This window comes from Podarcis bocagei (assembly GCF_964188305.1).
Source record: "Podarcis bocagei genome assembly, chromosome: 12".
In the NCBI taxonomy this organism is placed as follows: domain Eukaryota; kingdom Metazoa; phylum Chordata; class Lepidosauria; order Squamata; family Lacertidae; genus Podarcis; species Podarcis bocagei.
The window spans coordinates 47,387,281-47,409,359 of NC_138137.1; the positions used below are offsets into that span (position 1 = coordinate 47,387,281).

Genomic DNA, 22,079 nt, shown 5'->3' on the forward strand with positions numbered 1-22,079 from the left:
GATGACCTTTTGAGGTTATTGGGGCAAATGTACTGTATAACTTATTTTTAGGAAGGATTAACTACCTCTTTTGGAGTTCCTAGAGATGTCAAAGCCTGGGGGAAAACCCAGAAAGATTGGGGGTGGGGGTGGGGAATCAGTTTCCCCCTCCCCTGAGGCCCCTCGTTTCTTTTTCCCCAGTTGTTAAACTCGGTATATAGGGAAAATTAAAGGGAGGAACAAAAAAACCTCTTGTGAGCTATTTCTTCTTTTGAAATAATAAAAATTCTTTTAAGGCAGGATTTCAAAATACTGTTTTTGTCAAAGTTTGCTCCCCACAAATGACAATGTAGGACAGTCTGCAGTATTAGGAAATTACTGCCCATCCCACTGTAGAAAAACGCAACTCCAAATCCAATTCTGTGTGAAGTTATGTGTAATAGATTTTACATTCTTTAAGTAGAAAATTGGCTTAGAACTGATAAGAAAACAAGACTGTGTACAGTATATTGAAATTTCCCTCACAAAATGTTGTTCAGTTCCTGAAAAATACCTGCCTTCTTCCCAACAGCTTCAGGATTTCAGGAAAATTTATACTCAATCTTCAATTAGCTGATAAAGGTTTCTCTCTAGTTTCTCTGCCTTTTACTTGATGTGAATAGCGTGTCTTGCCCTCATCACTCAGTTGATCATTCCAGAGCTTGAAATCGCTATTCAAAAGCCATAAGCATAACTTAATTTAGGGCCACACAGGCCTGTATGTTGTTTGATTACTGAACACTTGACTTGCACCTGCATGTGTGAATTGGTTCCATTCAGAATCCTTTAGTTTTTAGGAGATGTTGGAGGCTATGAAAGTTTTGATCTCTGATGTTCTGTTCCACAACGGCTCCTTCTCCCTGCAATCCCTCCTTAGTTTGTAGTGACTTTATTTACTTCGCAGTTCTGTAAAAGGGTTTGAAAACGAGAACTGCTTTAGAAATGCACCATTCGTCTTTTTTGGTTCATATATTGAGATCAAGGCTAGACACGTCAAATTCAGTTAAACATGTAAACTCATACAGGGAAATCCAGTAGGGAAAAATGGGACCCCACAGCGCCATCTGGTGTCACAGTGTTATATTGCATATACAACGCATATAAAGTGCCTTTTCTTTACCAGCCTAGCTGAGTCCCTAATCTTAAACCCTTTTTGATAGGTAACCAAAAATATGTAGCACTTACAACAGAGCTGGGATTTGTTTTAGTGAAGAGTTGTGGTTTGTTTCATTACTGCTGAAACCTGTGTTCCCTTCACTTAATTTCAGAGTGTTATGAACATGATGCATGTCATAAGCATCCCCTATTCCTTAATGAAAGTGAACCCACTTTCGTGGATACAGAAGGTCTGCCAGTACAAAGGTAAGGGCTGCGTACCTGTGCATGCACATCCATTCACACACAAACCCACAGGTGCTTTGAGAGGATGGAAGTTAAGCTGCATATAAAGTTGTAAAACACGGATAGAGTATCTGTGACCCTTCCCATCATCTCTGACCCTTGGCTATGCTGACTAGGGCTGATGTATCAACAGAGCTGCAGTTTTCCCACCCCTGGTCTAAAACGTAATGGTGGTGATGTTGGAATAGCAATTGCACACACCTGTAAATTAATTTGTTTCTGTAGCTTTAAGTTGGTGAGTAGGTGCAATAGCAAGGGTCATTTGGGACACACACCATGACGCATCTGGAAAGCTATTGGAGTTTATTTCAGCTTGTGTATTAAAAAGACAAGCAGCCAGTTGTTCAGTAGTGGTTTCATTCTGTTAGAAGCCTGGCTTGATCTTCTCTGTTGTTGCATGTCTGATGGCTTTGCCAGAGAGCTCTACTTAAACAGGGTCCTCCCCAGTCTATACTGCTACAGTTGTGCTAGGCTTCCTTGTTTGCTAGTCAGTGAAGTTTGCCAAGCCTTCGTCTTCCAAGATTCCACCTGCTTTATTCAGCCACTTCTGTAACAGGTGAAGCCTAGAACCCAGGCAACCTTTCTGTGCCTGTAACAGAATTCCTTTGTGGCTTGTCTGAAGGGCCATAAAATACGAAGCCCTAATTGAGATCTCGGAAGTTTCCTATCCCTGGTATATGTGACAGGTCAAAGTAAATAATACATCTTTGGTATCTTCTGGTTGTTTTGCCATTGTTTTCATCGAATGCAATTTCTGCTACGCTTGGACAAGTTTTGAACTTCATATTCCCAAATCTTCTTTCCTCTTTTCCTCTCTGTTTCTCCTCCCCCTATCCTGGTCCCCAGCGAAAGTTGCCTGTGTGAAATCCAGGGATATGCACTGGGCATTAGTAGCGCATAGAGATCAACGAGATATCAACCTCTCCTCCCTCCGTATGCTAATAGTTGCTGATGGCGCCAACCCATGTAAGTGATGGCTGCGGAACAAAAGCATTTTTCCCCCTTCCTTTTTTTTTTGAATGTTATTTTGTATTGTTTTTATTCATCCTGTGTTTTCTTTTGCATGCATGAGCAGCATAAAAATAAGAAATAAATATAAAAGTTATGGGTTTATGACTGGGCGTTCTCTGACATACAAGCCACTGACTTTAACTGGTGGGTGGCTTCCTCAGATATTTGTTACTTGTGTAATAATAATAATTCCTTCTGTCATGAATAGCAAAAAAAAAAGGTTAATGAACATTTTGAGGTTTGCCGCGAAGCGTTTTTAGGAGCTAATTCATTTTGGATTGTGTGTGTGTGAGGTTTGTGTTTTGGTTTCTTTTCTTTAGCAAATCCTGGAGCAAACCTGATATTCCATAGAAGCAAATCCAATTATAAGTGACATGACAGCTTGTTATGTAAAGGCTGAATCAAATTTATCCTTAAGCAGTACAAAAGAACAGAAGGTTTCTCCACAAAACATTTGAAACTTAGGGGAAATTATTTTATGTTCATACTTGGGCACACAGATCAAAGTACAAAATAAATGATTATTTTTTTTATCACGTATGAAGGGTGTGCTATGTGCTATCAGTAGTAGCCAATTCCTCTTTCTGCTCTTAACTTCCATCTACCTAATTGTATTTTAGTTATTACGGTTTTTTTTTATTCTATACTTGCCCAAACAGGTCTACAAATCAGAAGCAGAACAAAAATAATACCAAAAAGAAATCACTAAGAGCCAACACCCACGATTAAACACAAAGTCATTAAATCTCAGATATCCTTGGAAATAAAGCTATTTGCACACAGTATCTAAAAACTAATAAATAAGGAGTAAGGTGAGCCTCTTGAGGAAGCGAGTTCCGCAGCCTCGGTGCCACCACTGAGAAGGCCTTGTTAGATGTTGCCACTCTCTACATCTCCAACAGAGGAGTCTCCATAGATAACTTGATTGGTTAGATAGATTCGTATGGGAGATGGTCATCTTTGAATTACCCAGACCCTCAACCTGTCTAGATTTATACAAGTAAAAAAACAAAACTAGCACCTTTAATTGGAACTTGGAAACATTGTGCATGTATTTTGTACTTTTATGTGCATACCAAAGTACGAAAAATAAAAGTGAGATTAAGCCATTTAAAGCAGTTGGGGACAGTTTCTCTGCTGAAACCATACATGAAGGAGAATGATCTCTTTTTAAGATGCCAACGTCCTATAACTTGCTATGGGAGTTTTTGTTTTTTATTTTAATTAATGTGTAATTAAATAGTAAGAGCTGTTTTCAGCTCTGTACAGGACACGCCCAGTGGGATTCTAAGTCCCCTTTCCCCTTTGAAGAGCAAAACCCCGTACCGACTGCTTTTGGAAAGCCCTTGGTTTCAAAAGCAGATTGCATGATGTGGATGGTTCCGTTAGAAGCCTTCCTGGGCTCATGAAACTAGTTGTGTAGTTCTATAGATCTCGCCTCATATGTCTTGAAAATTGTAACTAGGCTGGTAGCAAATTTATTTCTCTTTGGAGGGAATCGGTTAGATTCTTTTGCCACTTTCTGCTCATAATTGCTCTATTTTTGTCCTGGAAACATTGCTTATTGCATATAGACCCTATATTGATGTCAGATTTTCTTTTTACTCCAGGGTCTATTTCCTCTTGTGATGCGTTTCTTAATGTCTTCCAAAGCAAAGGCCTCAGACAAGAAGTCATTTGCCCTTGCGCTAGTTCGCCAGAGGCTCTCACAGTGGCTATTAGAAGGTACTGTATATTTAAATTTAAAATGAGTGATCCTGAAGGCAACATAGCTTCATGCATACAGCTGTCCCAGAATTGAATAAATGGAAAACATCAGTCACTGGACCTCTAGGAACTCTTTGGATCAGAAACTTTAAGTCACTCTTTCTTGTTATCAATTCTTTGTTGTTTTCTTTCTTTTTTTTAATTAATCAGTTTATAAATTTAAAAGGTTCTGATATCTTGTTCAAGTGTTTCTCATTAAAGTATTACAGGATACAAGACATTTATATATTTCAGACAGCTATATTAAACTTTTTGTAATCTAATTTCCCCCCTTTTCTTTCAAAAGTTAATTTTATCAACTTAAAAAAAAAGCTACATACAAGACTATTGCTCTAAAATATTTGGTTTCTTTTGATAGCTTTTTGAATGTTCTCTGGCATCTGAATCTTTTCAGGATCATCTTCTTATTTACTTCCTTTACAGAGTTTCAATAAGGTTTTTGTATTCTGATGTCCATGGTTTCACCCACAAAACATACATGAAAGCTATTTACCTGAGGAGGTACATGGTGTTGTTGGCAAACAAGTAGCTTATAGATCCGGTGTAGCGGCTACACTGTTGGACCAGGTAGACCCGGGTTCAGATTCCCACTTGGTGGATAAGCTTGGGCAGGGCACCATCTTTTGGCTTAGCCTATCTCACAATACAAATGTCAGCATAAAATTGACAAAAAGAGAAGGTCCCAGAGACAGAGAGCAGACTACAAATGTGGTGACAGGCTTTGCATGGCTCTAACTTAACTTTCATTGACATGTGGCATTTGTGCCATGGCGAATTCTTCAGTAACAAACCAGCAATGATTCGAAATCATTGTCAGGCTACCAGATGATGGGTAGCATGCAGAACATTTTGTTCTTGATTCTTCTTATTGGATATTCCTTTTTAGGCAGGACAAAATTTGTGCATGTATCTTTAGAAATATGGGCTGCAACCTACAAACAGTCAAGGCATTTTTTAACCCCACAACAAAAACTTGAAGCCCTATTCATGATGCATGCCTAATATCCCTGGACTTTAAGGACTTTGCAAGTTAGCGCCAAGAGTTTGAAAACACAGCAATAATGCTCTCTGCTCATCCATTTGAAATGTTTTGAGTTGCTTCCAGAAACCATGCATTATGCACACTTAAACACAATGGAAATCAGTAAAAATCATAAACCAGTTATCTATATGCAAGATGAATATTGGGATCTAAGCTTACTCTCTCTAATAAAGTTTATTTTCTTTTTGCGGTACTTGTACAGCTTATTTGTATCAGTGTTGAGTGATGATGGGGCAAAGCTCACCTTAAAAATATACACAAGGTGGTATTATGTTCAGCATGACAGTTGCAGAAGGGTACAGGCTCAGAGATAATGTTGATCAATAGTGTGGTTGAGCCTTCCTTCTAAATGATGGATATGACATTAATCACGGCTGCCCGTTTACCAGCCTCTCATTTGTTATGCCTTAATGCACATTAAAACCCTCCCATAACTGGAGTGCTCAATTCTTTTTTGCTGGTATCATGTTGGGAGGAAGGGAAGAGCCCCTTAGCATCTTTTAATTTAAATTTATGGCACCAGCCATCTTTCCCCCCTCTTAATGAACATGGTTAGCTAATACCCATCTAGTAGTTCATGCATTGCGGGGAACGCCATAGTAATTAAAGATAAGCCCTGCAGGCAGCAGTTTCTTGGTACGGATTGCAAAAGGCAGAGAGGCACACTCACTTCACTGTTCGATCTGGAATATGTCTTGGGATCTGCCTGCACTATGTGAAAACATCTGCCATAACTAAAAATGGCATTGCGTTGAGAGAGCCGTGTCACTAAAACAAACACCTTGACGCATTTCCTCTTTTGTACTTTCTCACCTTCAAGAGTCCTATGAAAGATGTATGTTTGTGTTGACATAAAATTGGCTCGGCTCGGCTGGTTTTGTGTGTCAAGGCAAAAAGATCAGAAATGGGACAGTTTAAAGAGCTTTAAAAATAATAATCTTGTGGCCTCTGTGTATTGAGATACACATTGCAGATTGAGAGTTGCTGTCTATTTGACGTTTTCCGCATATTTGCAGGCCAACAGATGATAGCAATCAGCCGCCAGGCAGAGGGGTCCTGTCCATGCACGGTCTTACCTATGGAGTCATCAGAGTGGATTCTGAAGAAAAGCTTTCTGTTTTAACAGTGCAAGATGTTGGCTTGGTGATGCCAGGAGGTAAGACTCCCCCCCCCAGCTTTTGCCAGAAAATAGGAAATCTGCTTTTAAAAACAAAACAAAAACTGTGTTATTCAAAGACATGCCAGATTTCCACAGCGTAGATAAATAGCTTTAAACTAAATGTTGTAATTTCCCTACTCGGGAATCTCTGCAGTTATATATATGAAGAGGGTCTGAACTGTGGGCATGCCAAAAAACTCAAAGCAAATTTAACAAAAACCATAGACCGTATTCATGATTCATAGACACACCATTTTCCAAATAGTGCCAACTCCATTAGTCAGTTTTTCAGGAACTTTAAAAAAACATTTTCTTCCCCTCTCAGTGCCCTCGTATTCCTATATGGAACATGTGTATACAGTTATTATATATATTTTTTTTAAAAAAAATATGCAGGTTGTGATAACTTTTAGATTGATATCCTGGGTCTGAACTTCCAAAAGTGGCATGAAGCTTTAATTCCTTTTATGTAAGGCCAGGTTTTTCCATGAAAGGGCCTCTAATAAATCATACGTGAAAACACACCCCTTTTTGTCTTCTTTGTTATAAAACTGCGACTAGGTGATGGTTTCTTTCTTCTTCCTTTATGTTCAGAACTCTTATTCTCCTTCCCCACCCTAAATTTGTGTCTTTATCTGATTCTACAGCCACAGCTAATGTGGAGCTGGGTGTCTTGCGGTATCTTTTCACAGCGGATGGAAATGGGTTGCAGAGCCAGGACTCCTTGCACTTATAAAGGCATTCTGGCTCTTGCTTAACCTTCTTTCCTCTGCCACATTGGCTCCTTTCCCATTTCTAAACACATGCTTGTCTCGGGATTTACTGCAGAAGCAATCAATCAGGAGTCCTATATGGCATTCCCCTTTTATGGCCAAGATTGGAAACAGCAGAAGCCTTAGGAGGCGGAGAAACTTTTAGCATGGTGGAATAATCCCCTATGAAGTTGTAGTGCAGGCTGATTCCTGAAGACTTCTTTTCTTGACAGTGTCATGTCTCCCCAGCCTTAAAAAAAAAATTTTTTTTAAAGAATACCCTAATAATAAGTATTAAGGTAAAGGGGACCCCTGACCATTAGGTCCAGTCGTGACCGACTCTGGGGTTGTGGCGCTCATCTCGCTTTATTAGCCGAGGGAGCCGGCGTACAGCTTCCAGGTCATGTGGCCAGCATGACTAAGCTGCTTCTGGCAAACCAGAGCAGCAAACGCCGTTTACCTTCCCGCCGGAGCGGCACCTATTTATCTACTTGCACTTTGACATGCTTTCGAACTGCTAGGTTGGCAGGAGCAGGGACCGAGCAACGGGAGCTCACCCCGTTGTGGGGATTCAAACCGCCGACCTTCTGATCGGCAAGTCCTAGGCTCTGTGGTTTAACCCACAGCGCCACCCGCGTCCCTAATAATACGTATAGGGGCTGTTCTTATCCTTCTACATGCATCCTCCTTAACAGTTTTCCAGTGGTAAATTTGCATCTTAAGAGTCTCCATGGCCACATTCCCAGGGAGACTCCAAAAGTGCAGGTGTTAGTTCACATCCTGAGTAGCTATATGACATGACTGCAATCATGTGCATCGTTATCTGGACATAAGCTGCATCTTGTGGGGGGTTTTTTGTGGCTGCTTGTAAAACGCGCTGAGTTTTAACGAAGGTCTTCTGCCAGCTGAAATGCAACCTTTAGGTTTTAATTAGAAATGCAAACAAGTCTTTCAGGCAGGTGTTTCCATTTAAACTGTTAGGGTGAGGTAGGGATCCTACCAAAGAAAATGAAATAAGTCCCCCAGCCTCTGCTTGATGGTTTTCTTCATTCTCTGACTTTTTCTAACACCCGAATACTTCGCTTTCACCTCATACATTTTCCTTCTCTGAAAGAAGTCCCAGAGCTACACCCAACTCCACTTCGCTTTCTGAAACAGAATGCCTAGTGTGTAACCTCAACCCAAGATTTAAGGTGTGATTTTGTTCAGAGAATTGCTTCTGTAGCTTTCTCTTCTCGCTATAGCACTCAAAAACCTTATTCTTTGGGAAAAGGTGTGTGTGTGCTGGCAACAGTAGTTACCGTGACAACCCTTCCCGGCGCTGAATAGAAGTTTGGCATTTGGTAGGAAGCTAACTCAAGATATCTTTCGTATTAGCTTTTTCAGAGCTTGAAAGACAGCGCAAGCAATTAAAGCCACATCTAACACCCCATGCAGGGTGCAAAATTAGATTTTAAAATCTCTAATGGTTGTATGAATACTGTGCGATAAAACTATGACATCAACTTGACAGTTTGGTTCTATTATCTACATGCATCTTTTGCAAGACTTGCAAACCGTATTTCTTTTTTTAAAAAACAACAACACTTTTTTGCCTTCTCTTAATAGCCATAATGTGTGCCGTGAAGCCTGATGGAGTTCCTCAACTCTGTCGGACGGATGAAGTAGGGGAACTCTGCGTATGCGCTATTGCAACAGGTACATCTTATTATGGACTCTCTGGAATGACCAAAAACACATTTGAGGTGAGTTTGAGTTCTACAGGTCTGTTCCCTGCTTAGCCCTTCAAGTTTGAATAATGCTTTTGGATTAGTACTACTGCTAATGATTCAGGGTTTGTTGGGGGTTTTTTTGGTGGACATGCAAAACTACTGACAAACTTTCCCGGAGGTTTTGTTAGACAAGTGGTACATCTAGCCCATTATAGCCTACAGTCACAGACAATAGCTTTCCTTGGGTTTCCACTAGAGGTCTTTCCTATTGTCTCCTACCTGATAATTTAAATAGAGATGTCAGGGATTGAACTTGCAGTCTTCTGCATGCAGTTCATATGCTTTGCCACTGAGCCCCACATCTCACTCAGTTGGAACAAGAATTTATGGAGAACTTTTTTTAAAAAGAGGAAAATGCTATCCCTTTCGAAACGTTAAATATTTTATACTGGAAACCATTTAATCGGAAGGGAAGGGAAGGATTGACTGTAACGTGGATGCATACTTTAATGTGTGTGTTTTATGCATGGTTTTATGATACAAGGATGAATGTACCTGACTCTGTGCATCTTGGGAAAGGGGCTGCAAATAGATCAGAACCGAGCTCATAATTTTTCCCTACAGAAGCCCACTCCTGGCTTCCCCTGAGCTTCCTTCATTTCTGCAGCCAAATTTAGGGCAGGCAGGAAGGAAAAGCATTTCAGTTGTTGCTCTTGTTAAACAGTTGGAAGTCAGGAGCCCTTGTCAATGTACTACAGAATCGCCCAGAGATCCATCAGTGGATCCCGACCTATTTTCTGAACACTCTTGCTCTAGAGCCAACTCAGTAACAAAATAAAAGTTGATGTCCTGCCCTTCTCTCTCTCTCTCTCTCTCTCTCTCTCTCTCTCTCTCTCTCTCTCTGTCCTACAGGTGTTCCCTATGACCAGTTCAGGTGCCCCAATCAGCGAATACCCTTTCATAAGAACTGGGCTGCTGGGGTTTATTGGCCCAGGTGGGCTTGTCTTTGTTGTTGGCAAAATGGATGGGCTGATGGTCGTCAGCGGACGGAGGCACAACGCAGATGACATTGTAGCCACGGCGCTCGCGGTGGAACCAATGAAGTTTGTCTACAGGGGAAGGTTTGCGTCACTTTTCTCCCCCAGAAATAAATAAATATTGGATTGTGGAAAAGGCATTTGCATTGCTTAGAGCAGAAGCTCTTTTCATACCAGAAAAAAGCCATAGCAAAAACATTTTTATTTTTAAAAAATACTGTTTATTTTATGCATTTATATGCCACTGCATAACCAGGTTCTCAAGACAGCTTTGCTATGAGACCAAAAACAAGTAAATATTTCTACAGAATAGCAGATCAGTAAGAAAACATAAAAAGAATCATGAAAATAGTGGGAAAGCTAAAGCAAATTTAGAGCAGGAGCAAATTAAAAAGCCCAAGGAAATTAGAAAGGGCTTTTCCTGGTACTGAAATGACCTCAGAGTAGGCAAGTTTCTCTGGGAAGGGGCGTTCCATTGACGGTGTGTCACAAATGGAGCCAAATGCATATAATTAAAAATGTGGACAGTGGTGGCTCTTTGCTGTTGTGTCGCTTTAAGCCTTATTTTTCTGCCACATCGATGGGCTTGATCATATATAGAGCAATAACATCTTCTGCGATGACTCTGTGTGTTAAGCTTTGGAAATCTGAAACAAGATCTTCTTTTATAAAAGCTGTTCTTCAGCAGTGCTCTATTTTAAAATCATGTAGGTGTTGCGTGCAGCTGGCTTTTTCTAGAATAAATAAGAACTGGAGCCCCAATCTTCTCAATTGCATAACTAATGAGTAATGAGTCACAGAGGATAATGAAATACAGTTTTCTCTGCACTTGGTATTCTTACACAGTTATCTGTCCTGGTTTGCACACCCCACAGAATAGCAGTGTTTTCAGTGAGTGTTCTTCATGACGAGAGGATAGTTATCGTTGCTGAGCAAAGGCCGGACTCTACAGAGGAAGACAGCTTTCAGTGGATGAGCAGAGTGCTACAGGTACAGTTGCTTAAGCTGTAATCCGCAGGGTCAAATGGAAAGTTGGGGTGGCCAGATGTGCCTCGCCTTCCCTGGAAGCATGAGCCTAAATTTCTCCCATCTATTGCTCCTCACATACAGAGGTGAGACATCAATATACAAAACAAAAGCCATTCTCACTGCCACCCAATTAATCCTTCTGTATCCTCTCTGGAATCTTCCACTGCACAAAGAGTCATATTCTTTGTTTGGACAGGCTTTAAGAGCTAATTTTAATTTTCCTCCACCGCCTCTTGGAACAAGCGACTGCTTCTCCCCCGTCTTCTGATTAGAGTAGCAGTAACCGTGCTGTGGACTTGCATGAACTTTAAGAAAAATCAAGGAATGGCGTGTGAAAGGTGGTTTTCATGCCGGTGGAGAATACACAGCAGGATATGAAGCACAAAAGTGATACCAGCCTTGCTTAGTGGCTCTTCATTTTTCCACTTTGGTGTGGAGAACTTGCTTCAGGTCTTGGGTTCGCTGCAGCCCACAGGATTAAGCACCCTCCCCACTGTATGTTTGCACAGAAGGTACCAGATATTGGTGGTTGCATATAAGGTCCCTTGACACATGTTTCTTCTTTGAGGCCTTGTGCACTCAGAGAGAGAGCATGGGAAGTTTTATAAACGTGGCAGCATAGCATTCCAGGTTCTATTGCATACTTGATTGAAAAAAGAAAATGCTTCAAAGTGGTTTTGTTTCAAGTGTAATGAACCATGTGGGGTAATGAGAGTCATAGCTCATAGGTAGCATGGTACTGAGTCGGGGAGGTGGGAGTTTTTAATTGCCTTGTGCATTTTACTTCACATTGTATTTAGCAGTGTGCCCTATAGTAGCAACGCTGAGCAGAATAAAGCAAGTCAGAATTAATTCTGTTTACCTGGGTGGTGGTCTCTCAGTCTTTTTTGTGTCACATGGATTGCCTTTGTAATCACTTTTGGTAGAGGTGCCTTTTAAGTAGAGGAATTCTGTAGATGAAGTAAGTTTCTTTATTCATGCTTCAAGAAACCTCATCAGAAATGCTCCCTTGCTAAATCAGTGGTTGGAGCTAAGGCTGGCTCGTTGGGCATGGCACCAGTTGGATATCACTGTCCCCTGTCATGTTTAAGTCTCATGCTGGATCCCACAGAGAAAGCAGCAAGACAGGCCAGGTGTTGCAGGACCACGGATAGCTCCACGTGAGCAACTTCCTCTGATAGGGTTAAGTCTAAGCCTTTTTAAGCATCCTTCTCAGTTCTGTATCCTCCCTTCTGGCGCACTCCTTGCAGTGCAGGATCAGGATCAGATTGCTCAGGAGAAGGTTACAGATCCTAATGCTATGGAAGTTTGGTCTTGTGGGCTCTTGTCTATCAGCCCCAGACTCAGTGGTCTTCCAATCTCCAGGAGCAGGCTTGAAGCTCTGGACCTGGCTTGATTCCATAGCTGGAGGCACCTGCAACCTCAGACTCTGAACCTTGATCCCTGCTAGACTTTTGGGTCATTACAATGACACTCTGGTGGAATCCATGAGTTTATTGCATACTTGTCAGTGTTGGGACACACAGGCTTCTTGTAGTATAGACCATATTGTGCTCCTTGTTGTTGTCTAAAGCTATAATATTTTGAATATGTGTTCTGGTAAGAGCAAGGTCTCATTTGTTGTTGTGAGGACAACCAGTATGTTTTGAGATTCTGGGCAGTTTTGAAGAAGCTCGTTGTATTCCATAATTGGCATACTTTTAACCTGGAAGTTCATAACAGAGAGCGGACAGTTCATCCAGGATCTTCTTCTACAGTTTTCATACACAAACAGTGAGCTAGTAAGACTTAGACAGGAACGTGTTCTTCTCTTTCTCTTGCCTCTGTAACAATTTGAAATCCATGGTTGTGGGAGGATATACATACATACATATATGGTGAAAAAATAATTGAAACAGGCTATTTCTGCTTCAGTGTACACGACTGGATTAAAATAAAATTTACTTTTTCATAGGTATAATTAGTCTTGGCTTGTAGTGCATAGCTGATGTGCACAGTGACTAAGGAGCCATGGACCATTTGGTTTTGACATGTTTTGTGTCTCTGAGTTTGCTTATTTGAGATCACCAACTGAGTAATCCTGACAGTCTCAGACTTTTTATACTTCTATCTTGAATTCACAGTACATTATTGGATTCACATGACATTATTGTTTTAGAGCAGGCATGTCCAACAGGTCAATTGCGATCTACTGGTTGATTGCATGGGTGTCTCAGGTCGATCGTGGGCTGAAGGAAAGTGATCTCCTGGGTGTTCCTTATCTCCCTCCCCTTAAAAAAGCTCAACAACTTTGGGTAATCCTCCCATAAAAAAACTCAACAACTCCTGGTAATGACAGTGGGTGGATCACAGCTAGTATTTTTATACTGGGAGTAGGTCGCAGTCTCTTGGGAGTTGGACATGCCTGTTTTAGAGGGTAGAGAGTTTCCCAATACCTTTTTACAGCTCCTCCTTGCACATCTGACCTTGCATTAAATTCCCTTTTTTAATGTTTCTAGGCTATAGACAGTATTCATCAAGTGGGAGTTTACTGCCTAGCCCTGGTACCAGCAAACACACTCCCAAAGACTCCTCTAGGTGGAATCCACTTATCCGAAACGAAGCAGCTTTTCCTCGAAGGAGCACTTCATCCCTGTAATGTGTTGATGTGTCCACACACCTGTGTAACAAACCTGCCTAAACCAAGACAAAAACAGCCAGGTAAGCTCAATGGCTCCATAAATAATAGGCTTACTGGATACTTTAGGAACATTGGAAGCTGCCTTTCTACTGGGCCAGATCAGTGCTCCATCTAGCTCAGTATTGTCTACAATGATATGTTCATTGGTCGTTGAGACGTCGACTTTAGTACATAGGTATTGCAGAAAATTATTCTGATCCAATTGAAGATACAAGCTGTTGATGCTCCTCTGTGAACTTGCTGCACGTTTCTCTTGCTACTCAAAAAGTCGTTGGGCTGTGGTGTTTGTTGAGCCTCCCAGCAGTAGTGGAAATCTGGAAAGGCTCACCTTGATGAGAAGGAAGGAGAGGCCGCTGGGCGGTAGGCTTTTTATTGTCTGTTATCTTGGTTCATCTAATCTTCCCTGCTCCTCCAGCTCTAGGGAGATTAGCTGAGAATGATAACTAGAGGTAAAAACTCACTGGTCAATGATGTCTCCTTGCCTGTCATGAGTTCTTCTTCTTCTTCTTTTTGTAAAGCTTCTCTAACTTTCCTCCACCTCTGCGAGTCATCGAAATTCTGTAGACGGGAAGCTATATTTTCTTATTAACGTATCCAGGTTAGAAGAGTCAAGGTTCTGGCGTCACCTTAGCCATATCTGTTGACCTCTTCTTCAGAGGTGGAAATGTTTTTACGTTCTTGTTCTGTTGTCATCTAGGTATATGTGTGTCACTCCATGAAAATGCTTGCCAGTCATTCTTGTTTATTATGGTTGTATAGTAATATCAAGGGGAAACCAGCCCACAAAGGGAACCTATTCTGTTGTGTGCTGAACATTTGCATCTAAAGTAGGAGATAGGTTTGCATCTAAAGTAGGTTTGAGTTTTGCATTGTTGTACTTGCCTGTTGTTGTTGTTTTATTGTACTGTAAACATCTTTCTACAGAAATTGGCCCTGCCTCTGTGATGGTGGGGAATCTCGTCTCTGGGAAAAGAATTGCTCAGGCAAGCGGTAGAGATTTGGGTCAAATAGAAGATAACGATCAAGCCAGAAAGGTAAAGGAGATAACCTTCCTTATAGGTTGTGGGGCTCCACAGAATGGCATTGTTGTTGTACGATACGTGCCGCGTTTATTGGACACATGCGGGCAAACTCAAAACTGGAATAGAAGTTTTTTTTCTTGTCATTTCCAGATCTCGTAGTAAGGTTGCAATGTGCTTTGAACACATGCTGGAAAAGCAGGATAGAAATACTTCAAATAAATGAATAAATTCTAAAAGCCAGGTTTCACTGAACTGATGGTTGTGTGAACAGGCCTCTATTTCATTGCCAGTATGTGATACAGAAACCAGATGTGGCTATCACTTTATAGCACTTGCAGACTTGATTCTAAAATGCATATTTTTTGTCTTTGAGAATATTTGTGTGTGTGTGTGTTTATGGCTGACGTGATAATTGTTATGAATAGTATTCCGTTTTAAAGTTGCCCCAATAATTCCTATAAATGTTCATTGAATAGATCTCTTGGATATATTGTTTCCTGTTCATATAACCCATGCAGGCATATCTCACAGTCTTAAACGGTTTTAAGCCTCTTAAGACAATAGAGCATTGCTATGTTGATTGATGAACAAGATGTAGTACAGCAGTTTATTTTAAATTCTTGGCTTTAAAATACTGATATCCTGCCTTTTCAGTTTTCCATTCCCAAAAGTATTAAGTTTATTCCTCCACAATGATATATGCATGTGTAAAACTGGCAACTGTGTCCAAGAGGGGAAGGGGCAGCTCTCTAAAAATGCTTTTAAAAATGTTTAATAGAGTATTATGCTTCTTACCTCTCCTCTCCTCTCTGATGTTGTCTTCCTCACTGCGCACAGTTCCTGTTTCTCTCAGAAGTCTTACAATGGAGAGCGCAAACAACTCCTGACCACGTGCTTTACACACTGCTAAATTGTAGGGTAAGGATATCTGGGTTTTATTTACATTACGAGGGTATCCTTTGGGCAGTGGCTTGGAGCACAAAACAATTCCCTTTAAAGCCTTAAAACAACAAATCCCAATAACATTGCCTAAAATAAACTTGTACCCCAAGCAGAAAAAACATTTATAATACTTGTAAAAAAAATTCAAACTTCTGAAAGTGTTCTTGGGAATGCGGTTTTGTCACTGTGGAGCTTTCACTTAGAGTGCCTTTGCTAATCTTACTTCCACCATGGGAGGTTTGTGCATGGATTGTACAGGCTAGAATATAATAATGTTTGCTTTCTCTTTGCACCACCCCCTGCTTTTCTTCTGCTGTCAGCCTGCCTATTAGGTGGAGCTGCTTGTTTCCTTAGGTTTCAATGCAAAAGCTGTTGGGGGGAAATCAGTGCATTGTGCCAATAAGAGACCATGCTTGAACTCATCACATCCTGCCTTTGCTACACTCTAGGCCTGCCTTTAAAAAATAAATGAATACCCACAACTGTTCAGAGGTAGCCAGATCACCCTGAGATCCATTAACTTTATTAACTGTGCAATTATCATCTTCTCAGGTGATGATGTGACAATCATGAATAGCACCAAATCCTTCATTTGCAACTTATCTTCAGTTGGGTTTTTTCCCTCTCAAACATTCCATCTAGTCTCTATGATTAAGCCATTTCAGTACATAAAAGCAGTCGATGCATGATAATGGAGCGTGCCGCCGTTCTATTGTGCAGTGAACACTTATCTTTTTGAGGCAGATAGTTAAATAAATTCTGGAGTTGTGTGTGTGTGTGAGAGAGAGAGAGAGATGTGCATTATGAATAAGAATTAGTTTCTTCAACAGTTGGGAGGATGTGTGTTTACATTTAGAAATTTGAGGAAAATAATAGCTTCAGGTGCTTCAAAACGTGTGACATTCCTTCTGATAGTTTTTTTGGTTTCATTCTTTGGACATTCAATTTGAATATTTTTTTTATTGACTATAGAAGCTCCCAGTTGTGATGGGGGCTGAAAACTGTGGTTTCCAGTTAAAACGTGAAACCCAGATGCCACGAGTACAGGCTCTTCCTCTTGCTTGAATTGGGCGGAGAATTCCCCAGCTGCCCATTTACTGAATCCAATCATTTTTCTGCCACGAGGCTGGCAGGGAGGGAGCAGTTTTATATGTGTCTGTAACTTGAAACAATCTGAGGCTCGTGGTTCAACTTCAGCGCCCTTCCTCCAGTTTCCATTTCTTGAATTTAGCTGGTGGGGCATGGGCACGGTCTCTTAAACAGCCTCTTGAACTCTGTAAGGTACTGGGAAGTCTGTTCGCTTTACTATTAACAACAAATATATGAGGTCACCCAAGTTGTCTTTGTGGAATCCACACGTGTTCGGGAATTTGGAGCAATGTGGGGGTGGAATAATAATAGGAAGTAGGCCCAGAAACAACTCAAAAGGCATGGATTGTTCAAGTGAGCACATGGTGAGGCCATCTCACTTTATTCAGTGAATTTATTACGATTCCATATAGTATTCTCTCTCTCTCTCCCCCCCCCCCTTGACCCACACAGCCACCCTCTCATTCTGAAAGAGAGAAGTGTCTTCCATGCAGACAGTATCCAGTAATCTCACTTGCTGCTTCCCTGCTCCAAAGCCATTCTGAGAGGAGTTCCAGGCTCTGGCAGTAGAGAAGAGGAGGCAAAAGATGGCCTCACTCCCAGAGTTCAGTGAGATTTGCTTTGGGTCTGTGCTTGCTAGGTATAAGCACACAGGCATGTCAGCTTAGTCCTCTTAGAACCAGTTGCACAGAGGAGCAGGAGATCTCCCTCTGATTCCATGCTTCTTTTCACAGATATAGCATGAAGATGGGTGCAAGAATCTGCCCCTACGTATTTTCAATTTGGCCCGAAAATGAAGGCCAACCCAAATGTCTTTGCCCTGGCTTTACCATATATGCCAAGCTATTGGATTGTGGTGTCAGCCTTGCCTCCTAACTGAGTCTCTTTGTGGGTGGGTGGTTCAGATTCCCAGAAGCCCTTCATTCTTGTAAAATTTTATGTGATGTGCCAGCAGTTCCCACACAGTGTGGGGGATTGCTGCCCTGTTCCTTCTCTAATAAGTTTGGTGAAGACAAACGTTTTCAACGCAAGCTCCCTCTTTTGTCCCCATTCAACCCTCCCCTGAAGCTGAGGGTTGTTATGTTATGTTGTTAGCTGAGTTCGTTCCAATGTGCAAGTTAATGAACTTCCAGGAACACCCCTTTTAAGCAGGCTTTTTTATTTATTTATCAGGATTGCTGCATTAATATGCAGGCATGAACTACTGAGCAGCTATAAGGGTAGAAAGCATTGCTGCCTCTCTCTTGATGTTAAGCTGATTCTGATGAGTGATTTGGAAGGCTCTGTTTAAACCACTTTCTTCTCAAAATGAATCCAATACTGTTTTTAACCTGAGCCCATTCTATGATTGAGGTCCCATCATCTTTATTACAATGTCATTAAGAGTCTAATATGGCCCAAAAGCCTTCTCCACTGCCCCATTCCTTTTCCAGCGCTTCCTTGGTTCTTGGGGAAGCAATCAATAGGCCCTAGATGTTGTTATCCATATATCTGGCTGCCAGTGACCAGGGGAAAATGTAGTTCCCATGGGTCTTAGCTAGGATGCCAGGATCTACAGGAGCTATGTTTTCCTGTGACTTCTGGTGGTCCTGGACAGTACTGCACAAATGTATCAGCACCTAGGGTCTAATGGAGGCCCCATAGGGATGCCTCCCTACTGGTGTAGCTCTTAGGCAGGCACCCCAAACTCGCCCTCCAGATGTTTTGGGACTACATCTCCCATCATCCCTAGCTAACAGGACCAGTGGTCAGGGATGGTGGGAACTGTAGTCCCCAAACATCTGGAGGGCCAAGTTTGGGGGGTGCCTGTTCTTAGGTCAGTGTGCCTGGCTGTTAACCAGAAGGTTGGTGGTTCGAGTCTACCAATGGACAACTGTGGGCAGGATTACTGCATGGCGAGGGGTTAGACTCTCGTGATCCCTTCCAACTCTACAATTTTATGATTCTATGAGGAAGGCAGCTGAAAAGCTTCTTCCATGTAGTCATCACATAGTAGGCCCGAATCTTGAATTGGGTTTGGGCTCAACTTGTAGTGGTGGTGTGTGGTGTTAAACACTTGGTTTTCATCGCTGTGCTTTTAAAAAGAAAAGAAAAGAAAAAAAAAACTTCAATCTCTCTCTGCTTCTTTCCCAATACAGGGGACAATAGCAAACTCTCTAACATGTGTTCAGCTACATAAACGAGCTGAAAAGATAGCCGTTATGTTGATGGAAAGGGGACACTTACAAGATGGCGACCATGTTGCTTTGGTCTACCCACCAGGTAAAGAACAAAATATGTGTTTTCAGTGGTGATTCTTAAAGACTTTGTAAGTAGAGATGCAAAAATTAGTCAATATGCTGATTGAAAGGCTACAAACACGTGCATTTAATTTATAGGGCTTTAGTGGAGTCATGATCAATTTCCCCCACTGCTCTTTATGAAGCTTTGGCATGCCCGACTTTTATCTGGACTGCAGCAATTGATTTCAATTAAACACATACCCTTAAAACCAAAGCCTAAATTGGGCTGTTGTTGAAACCTACCACCACCTTCAGAAATCTCTACACGATAATAGTGCTATTGAAGAACAAACTATAGCAGCCTCTCACCTCCAAAATATGAGGTGAGAGTGAGCTGAATTTATCCCTCAACTAAAAAAATAGTTACATCAGCAGTCTGCTAAATGGGGCCAAATGAGTACACACAGGATGATAAACAATGTGAGTCATAGTGAGATCAGACCCACTGAAGTCAAAGCAGTGTTACTCACAATAGATATCACCTACAGTCCTTTCACAGTTAACTGTGAATGTATCTCATATATATGTGTATTTGGAAGTTAGTTGTAATGGCTTCAGTAGGGCTTGCTCCCAGATAAGTGGGTGCAGGATAGCAGCCTCAAAGCCCCTCACTAAGACGCCAGTAATGGTTGTTACAAAATAGTTATTCAAAGTCTTCCATGAGATGTCGCAAAGTATTTCAGTACATTTTTATCTGAGCCCATCATTCTCTGATGTTCTTCAGATGTGTGTGCTTTTGTTTTTAAAAGTTGTTTTATTTCAGTGGGGATTCTGGAGTGCAGTAGCGTGCAAGAAAAGGATTGTGTCTTGCAATGTTCAAAAAATTATTTTGGACATTATTTTTATTCATTTAGAAGATATCTGTACTGCTCTTCAGGACAAAACTCTCAGGGCACATATAAAATCCAGTGTATAAACATACAAAGATTACAGAACAACTCTCTGTTTATCCAAACAGATGAATAAAATTCAGCACAATGGATAAAACCATAGTTAAAAGCAGCTTACACTATATGCTGGACTGCTTGCTGAAACCAAAAACTCTTTGCTTGGCACCAAAGTGATATCAAAGCTGGTGCCAGGCAGTTGTATCTCGGGTCATGGGACAACATAATTTCAGATAGCAGGGAAATTCAGAGAATTATCTTAAAATCTGTTTTAATTTTAATTAGCTGTTTGATGGCATCCATGAAGGCTTCAGAGTGTATTGTCTTTAAAAAGAGCAGCTCAGATCAAAACGACTGGTGAAGCTTAAGAAACACTGAAACAGGAAAGATGCAGATTTCCTGAGGTCTCTCCACTGTTAATATAGGCTCATTGATGTTGTTTCAACATAGTATTTATGCTGGGTAAATTACTTTCACTTTTGTGCCTACACACGCCTTCAAACGTGAACGTCATAATCAGTTTCTCCTCCTCCTTCTCTTTCTCCTCCTTCTCCTCCTTCTCCATCATGCAGGTATAGATCTGATTGCTGCATTTTACGGGTGTTTGTACGCAGGCTGTGTGCCAATAACAGTTCGACCTCCGCACCCCCAGAACATTGCAACAACATTGCCTACGGTCAAGATGATTGTGGAGGTCAGCTGACTAGTCAAAATGCTTATTTAAAATTTTTGTATCTGGGATCCAGTGATTTCCAGGCATGACTATAGATTTTTTGGGGAGGGGTTATATATAATGTATACAGACACCCTTTTTTTAGTTTCAAAAGTTGGGTGGGATGGGGAGGAAAGCTTCTCAAGAAGCACAAACCATGGTCCAGGTGTCTACTATAACCAGTCTGAGATGGCTTCAAATCCTCACTCAGTAATTTTTTGGTCATGTTTTCTGCATTTATAATAGCATTGAATAAAACTATTATTATTAAGTAATTATAATTTATTATAATAATTATTTTGCAAAGGCATGAAAAGGAATTTTACAATTCAAAATACTGAAAAACAAAGGAAAGAGTTATAAAAGGCAAAACAGTAAAATGGTACAAATGACTAAGGCCAACTCTATGGCCTGGCCTCCTCCTCTTGTGATTTCCCAGCTGAGTTTTCTCATGTTGTTCTTTCATCTTGACCAGGCTTCTTCACCCTTGGCCCTCCAGATGTTTTTGGCCTAAAACTCCCATCATCCCTAGCTAGCAGGACCAGTGGTCAGGGATGATGGGAATTGTAGTCTTAAAACATCTGGAGGGCCGAGGTTGAGGAAGCCTGATCGTAACCTACCTCAGAGAGCTGTTGTGAGGATGCATGGTTATTACAATCCCAAAAATGATAACGTGTGTGGGTGGAAATGTGCATAATTTTATTATCCCTTATTTTGCGTAAGGTTTTCCTTTTTCCGTGCATGCCTGTTCTGCCATTGTAACTGAAGAAGCTTTTTTTTCAAACAAGCTAGTAGGAAGCTTTAAATATATACAGTGGTACCTCGGGTTACATACGCTTCAGGTTACAGACTCCGCTAACCCAGAAATAGTGCTTCAGGTTAAGAACTTTGCTTCAGGATGAGAACAGAAATCAGGCTCCGGCGGTGCGGCAGCAGCAGGAGGCCCCATTATCTAAGGTGGTGCTTCAGGTTAAGAACAGTTTCAGGTTAAGAACAGACCTCTGGAACGAATTAAGTACTTAACCTGAGGTACCACTATCCGGTTATTTGAAATGGTGGTCTCATAACCATTTTCATGTGAGGTGATTTTGATGTTATATCTCTTCTCCCCCCCCCCCTTTCCTTTGCTGAAACCTACAGGTGAGTCGCTCTGCCTGCTTAATGACGACACAATTAATATGTAAATTGTTGCGGTCACGAGAGGCAGCAGCAGCGGTGGATGTCAGAACGTGGCCCCCTATCTTAGACACAGGTATGTGCTGTCCTCTGATGCCCCTCTTGTTTCTAAGTATTTCAACTGCGTTTTGCAGGCGCTGCGGGAATCATGCCTTCCTTTTTCTCCCCCAGATGATTTGCCAAAGAAGCGGCCTCCTCAGATCTACAAACCTTCTAACCCCGACATGCTGGCTTATCTCGATTTCAGTGTATCCACAACTGGAATGCTAGCAGGGGTGAAGGTAGGGACGACGCTCCCCAAAGCGAATGTGAAACACGGTGTGCGAGCTGGGGTGGGGAGGATGGGTGGAATATTGTAGCG

The 22,079-nt window shown here is 41.4% G+C and overlaps 1 protein-coding gene across 6 annotated transcripts in view; it reads left to right on the forward strand.

The window, feature by feature from the left end:
- DIP2C (disco interacting protein 2 homolog C) overlaps positions 1-22,079 on the forward strand; it is a 297,916-nt gene that overhangs the window by 237,467 nt on the left and 38,370 nt on the right. For all 6 annotated transcript variants that reach the window (XM_081163465.1, XM_081163469.1, XM_081163466.1 and 3 more), the window contains 14 exons: positions 1,287-1,380; positions 2,266-2,385; positions 4,041-4,155; positions 6,256-6,395; positions 8,759-8,895; positions 9,775-9,983; positions 10,775-10,889; positions 13,427-13,628; positions 14,533-14,642; positions 15,468-15,548; positions 18,800-18,923; positions 20,403-20,524; positions 21,683-21,794; positions 21,890-21,999. In XM_081163465.1, the coding sequence (XP_081019591.1) occupies positions 1,287-1,380; positions 2,266-2,385; positions 4,041-4,155; positions 6,256-6,395; positions 8,759-8,895; positions 9,775-9,983; positions 10,775-10,889; positions 13,427-13,628; positions 14,533-14,642; positions 15,468-15,548; positions 18,800-18,923; positions 20,403-20,524; positions 21,683-21,794; positions 21,890-21,999 (1,791 nt within the window). The remainder of the gene's footprint in view (positions 1-1,286; positions 1,381-2,265; positions 2,386-4,040; positions 4,156-6,255; positions 6,396-8,758; positions 8,896-9,774; positions 9,984-10,774; positions 10,890-13,426; positions 13,629-14,532; positions 14,643-15,467; positions 15,549-18,799; positions 18,924-20,402; positions 20,525-21,682; positions 21,795-21,889; positions 22,000-22,079) is intronic.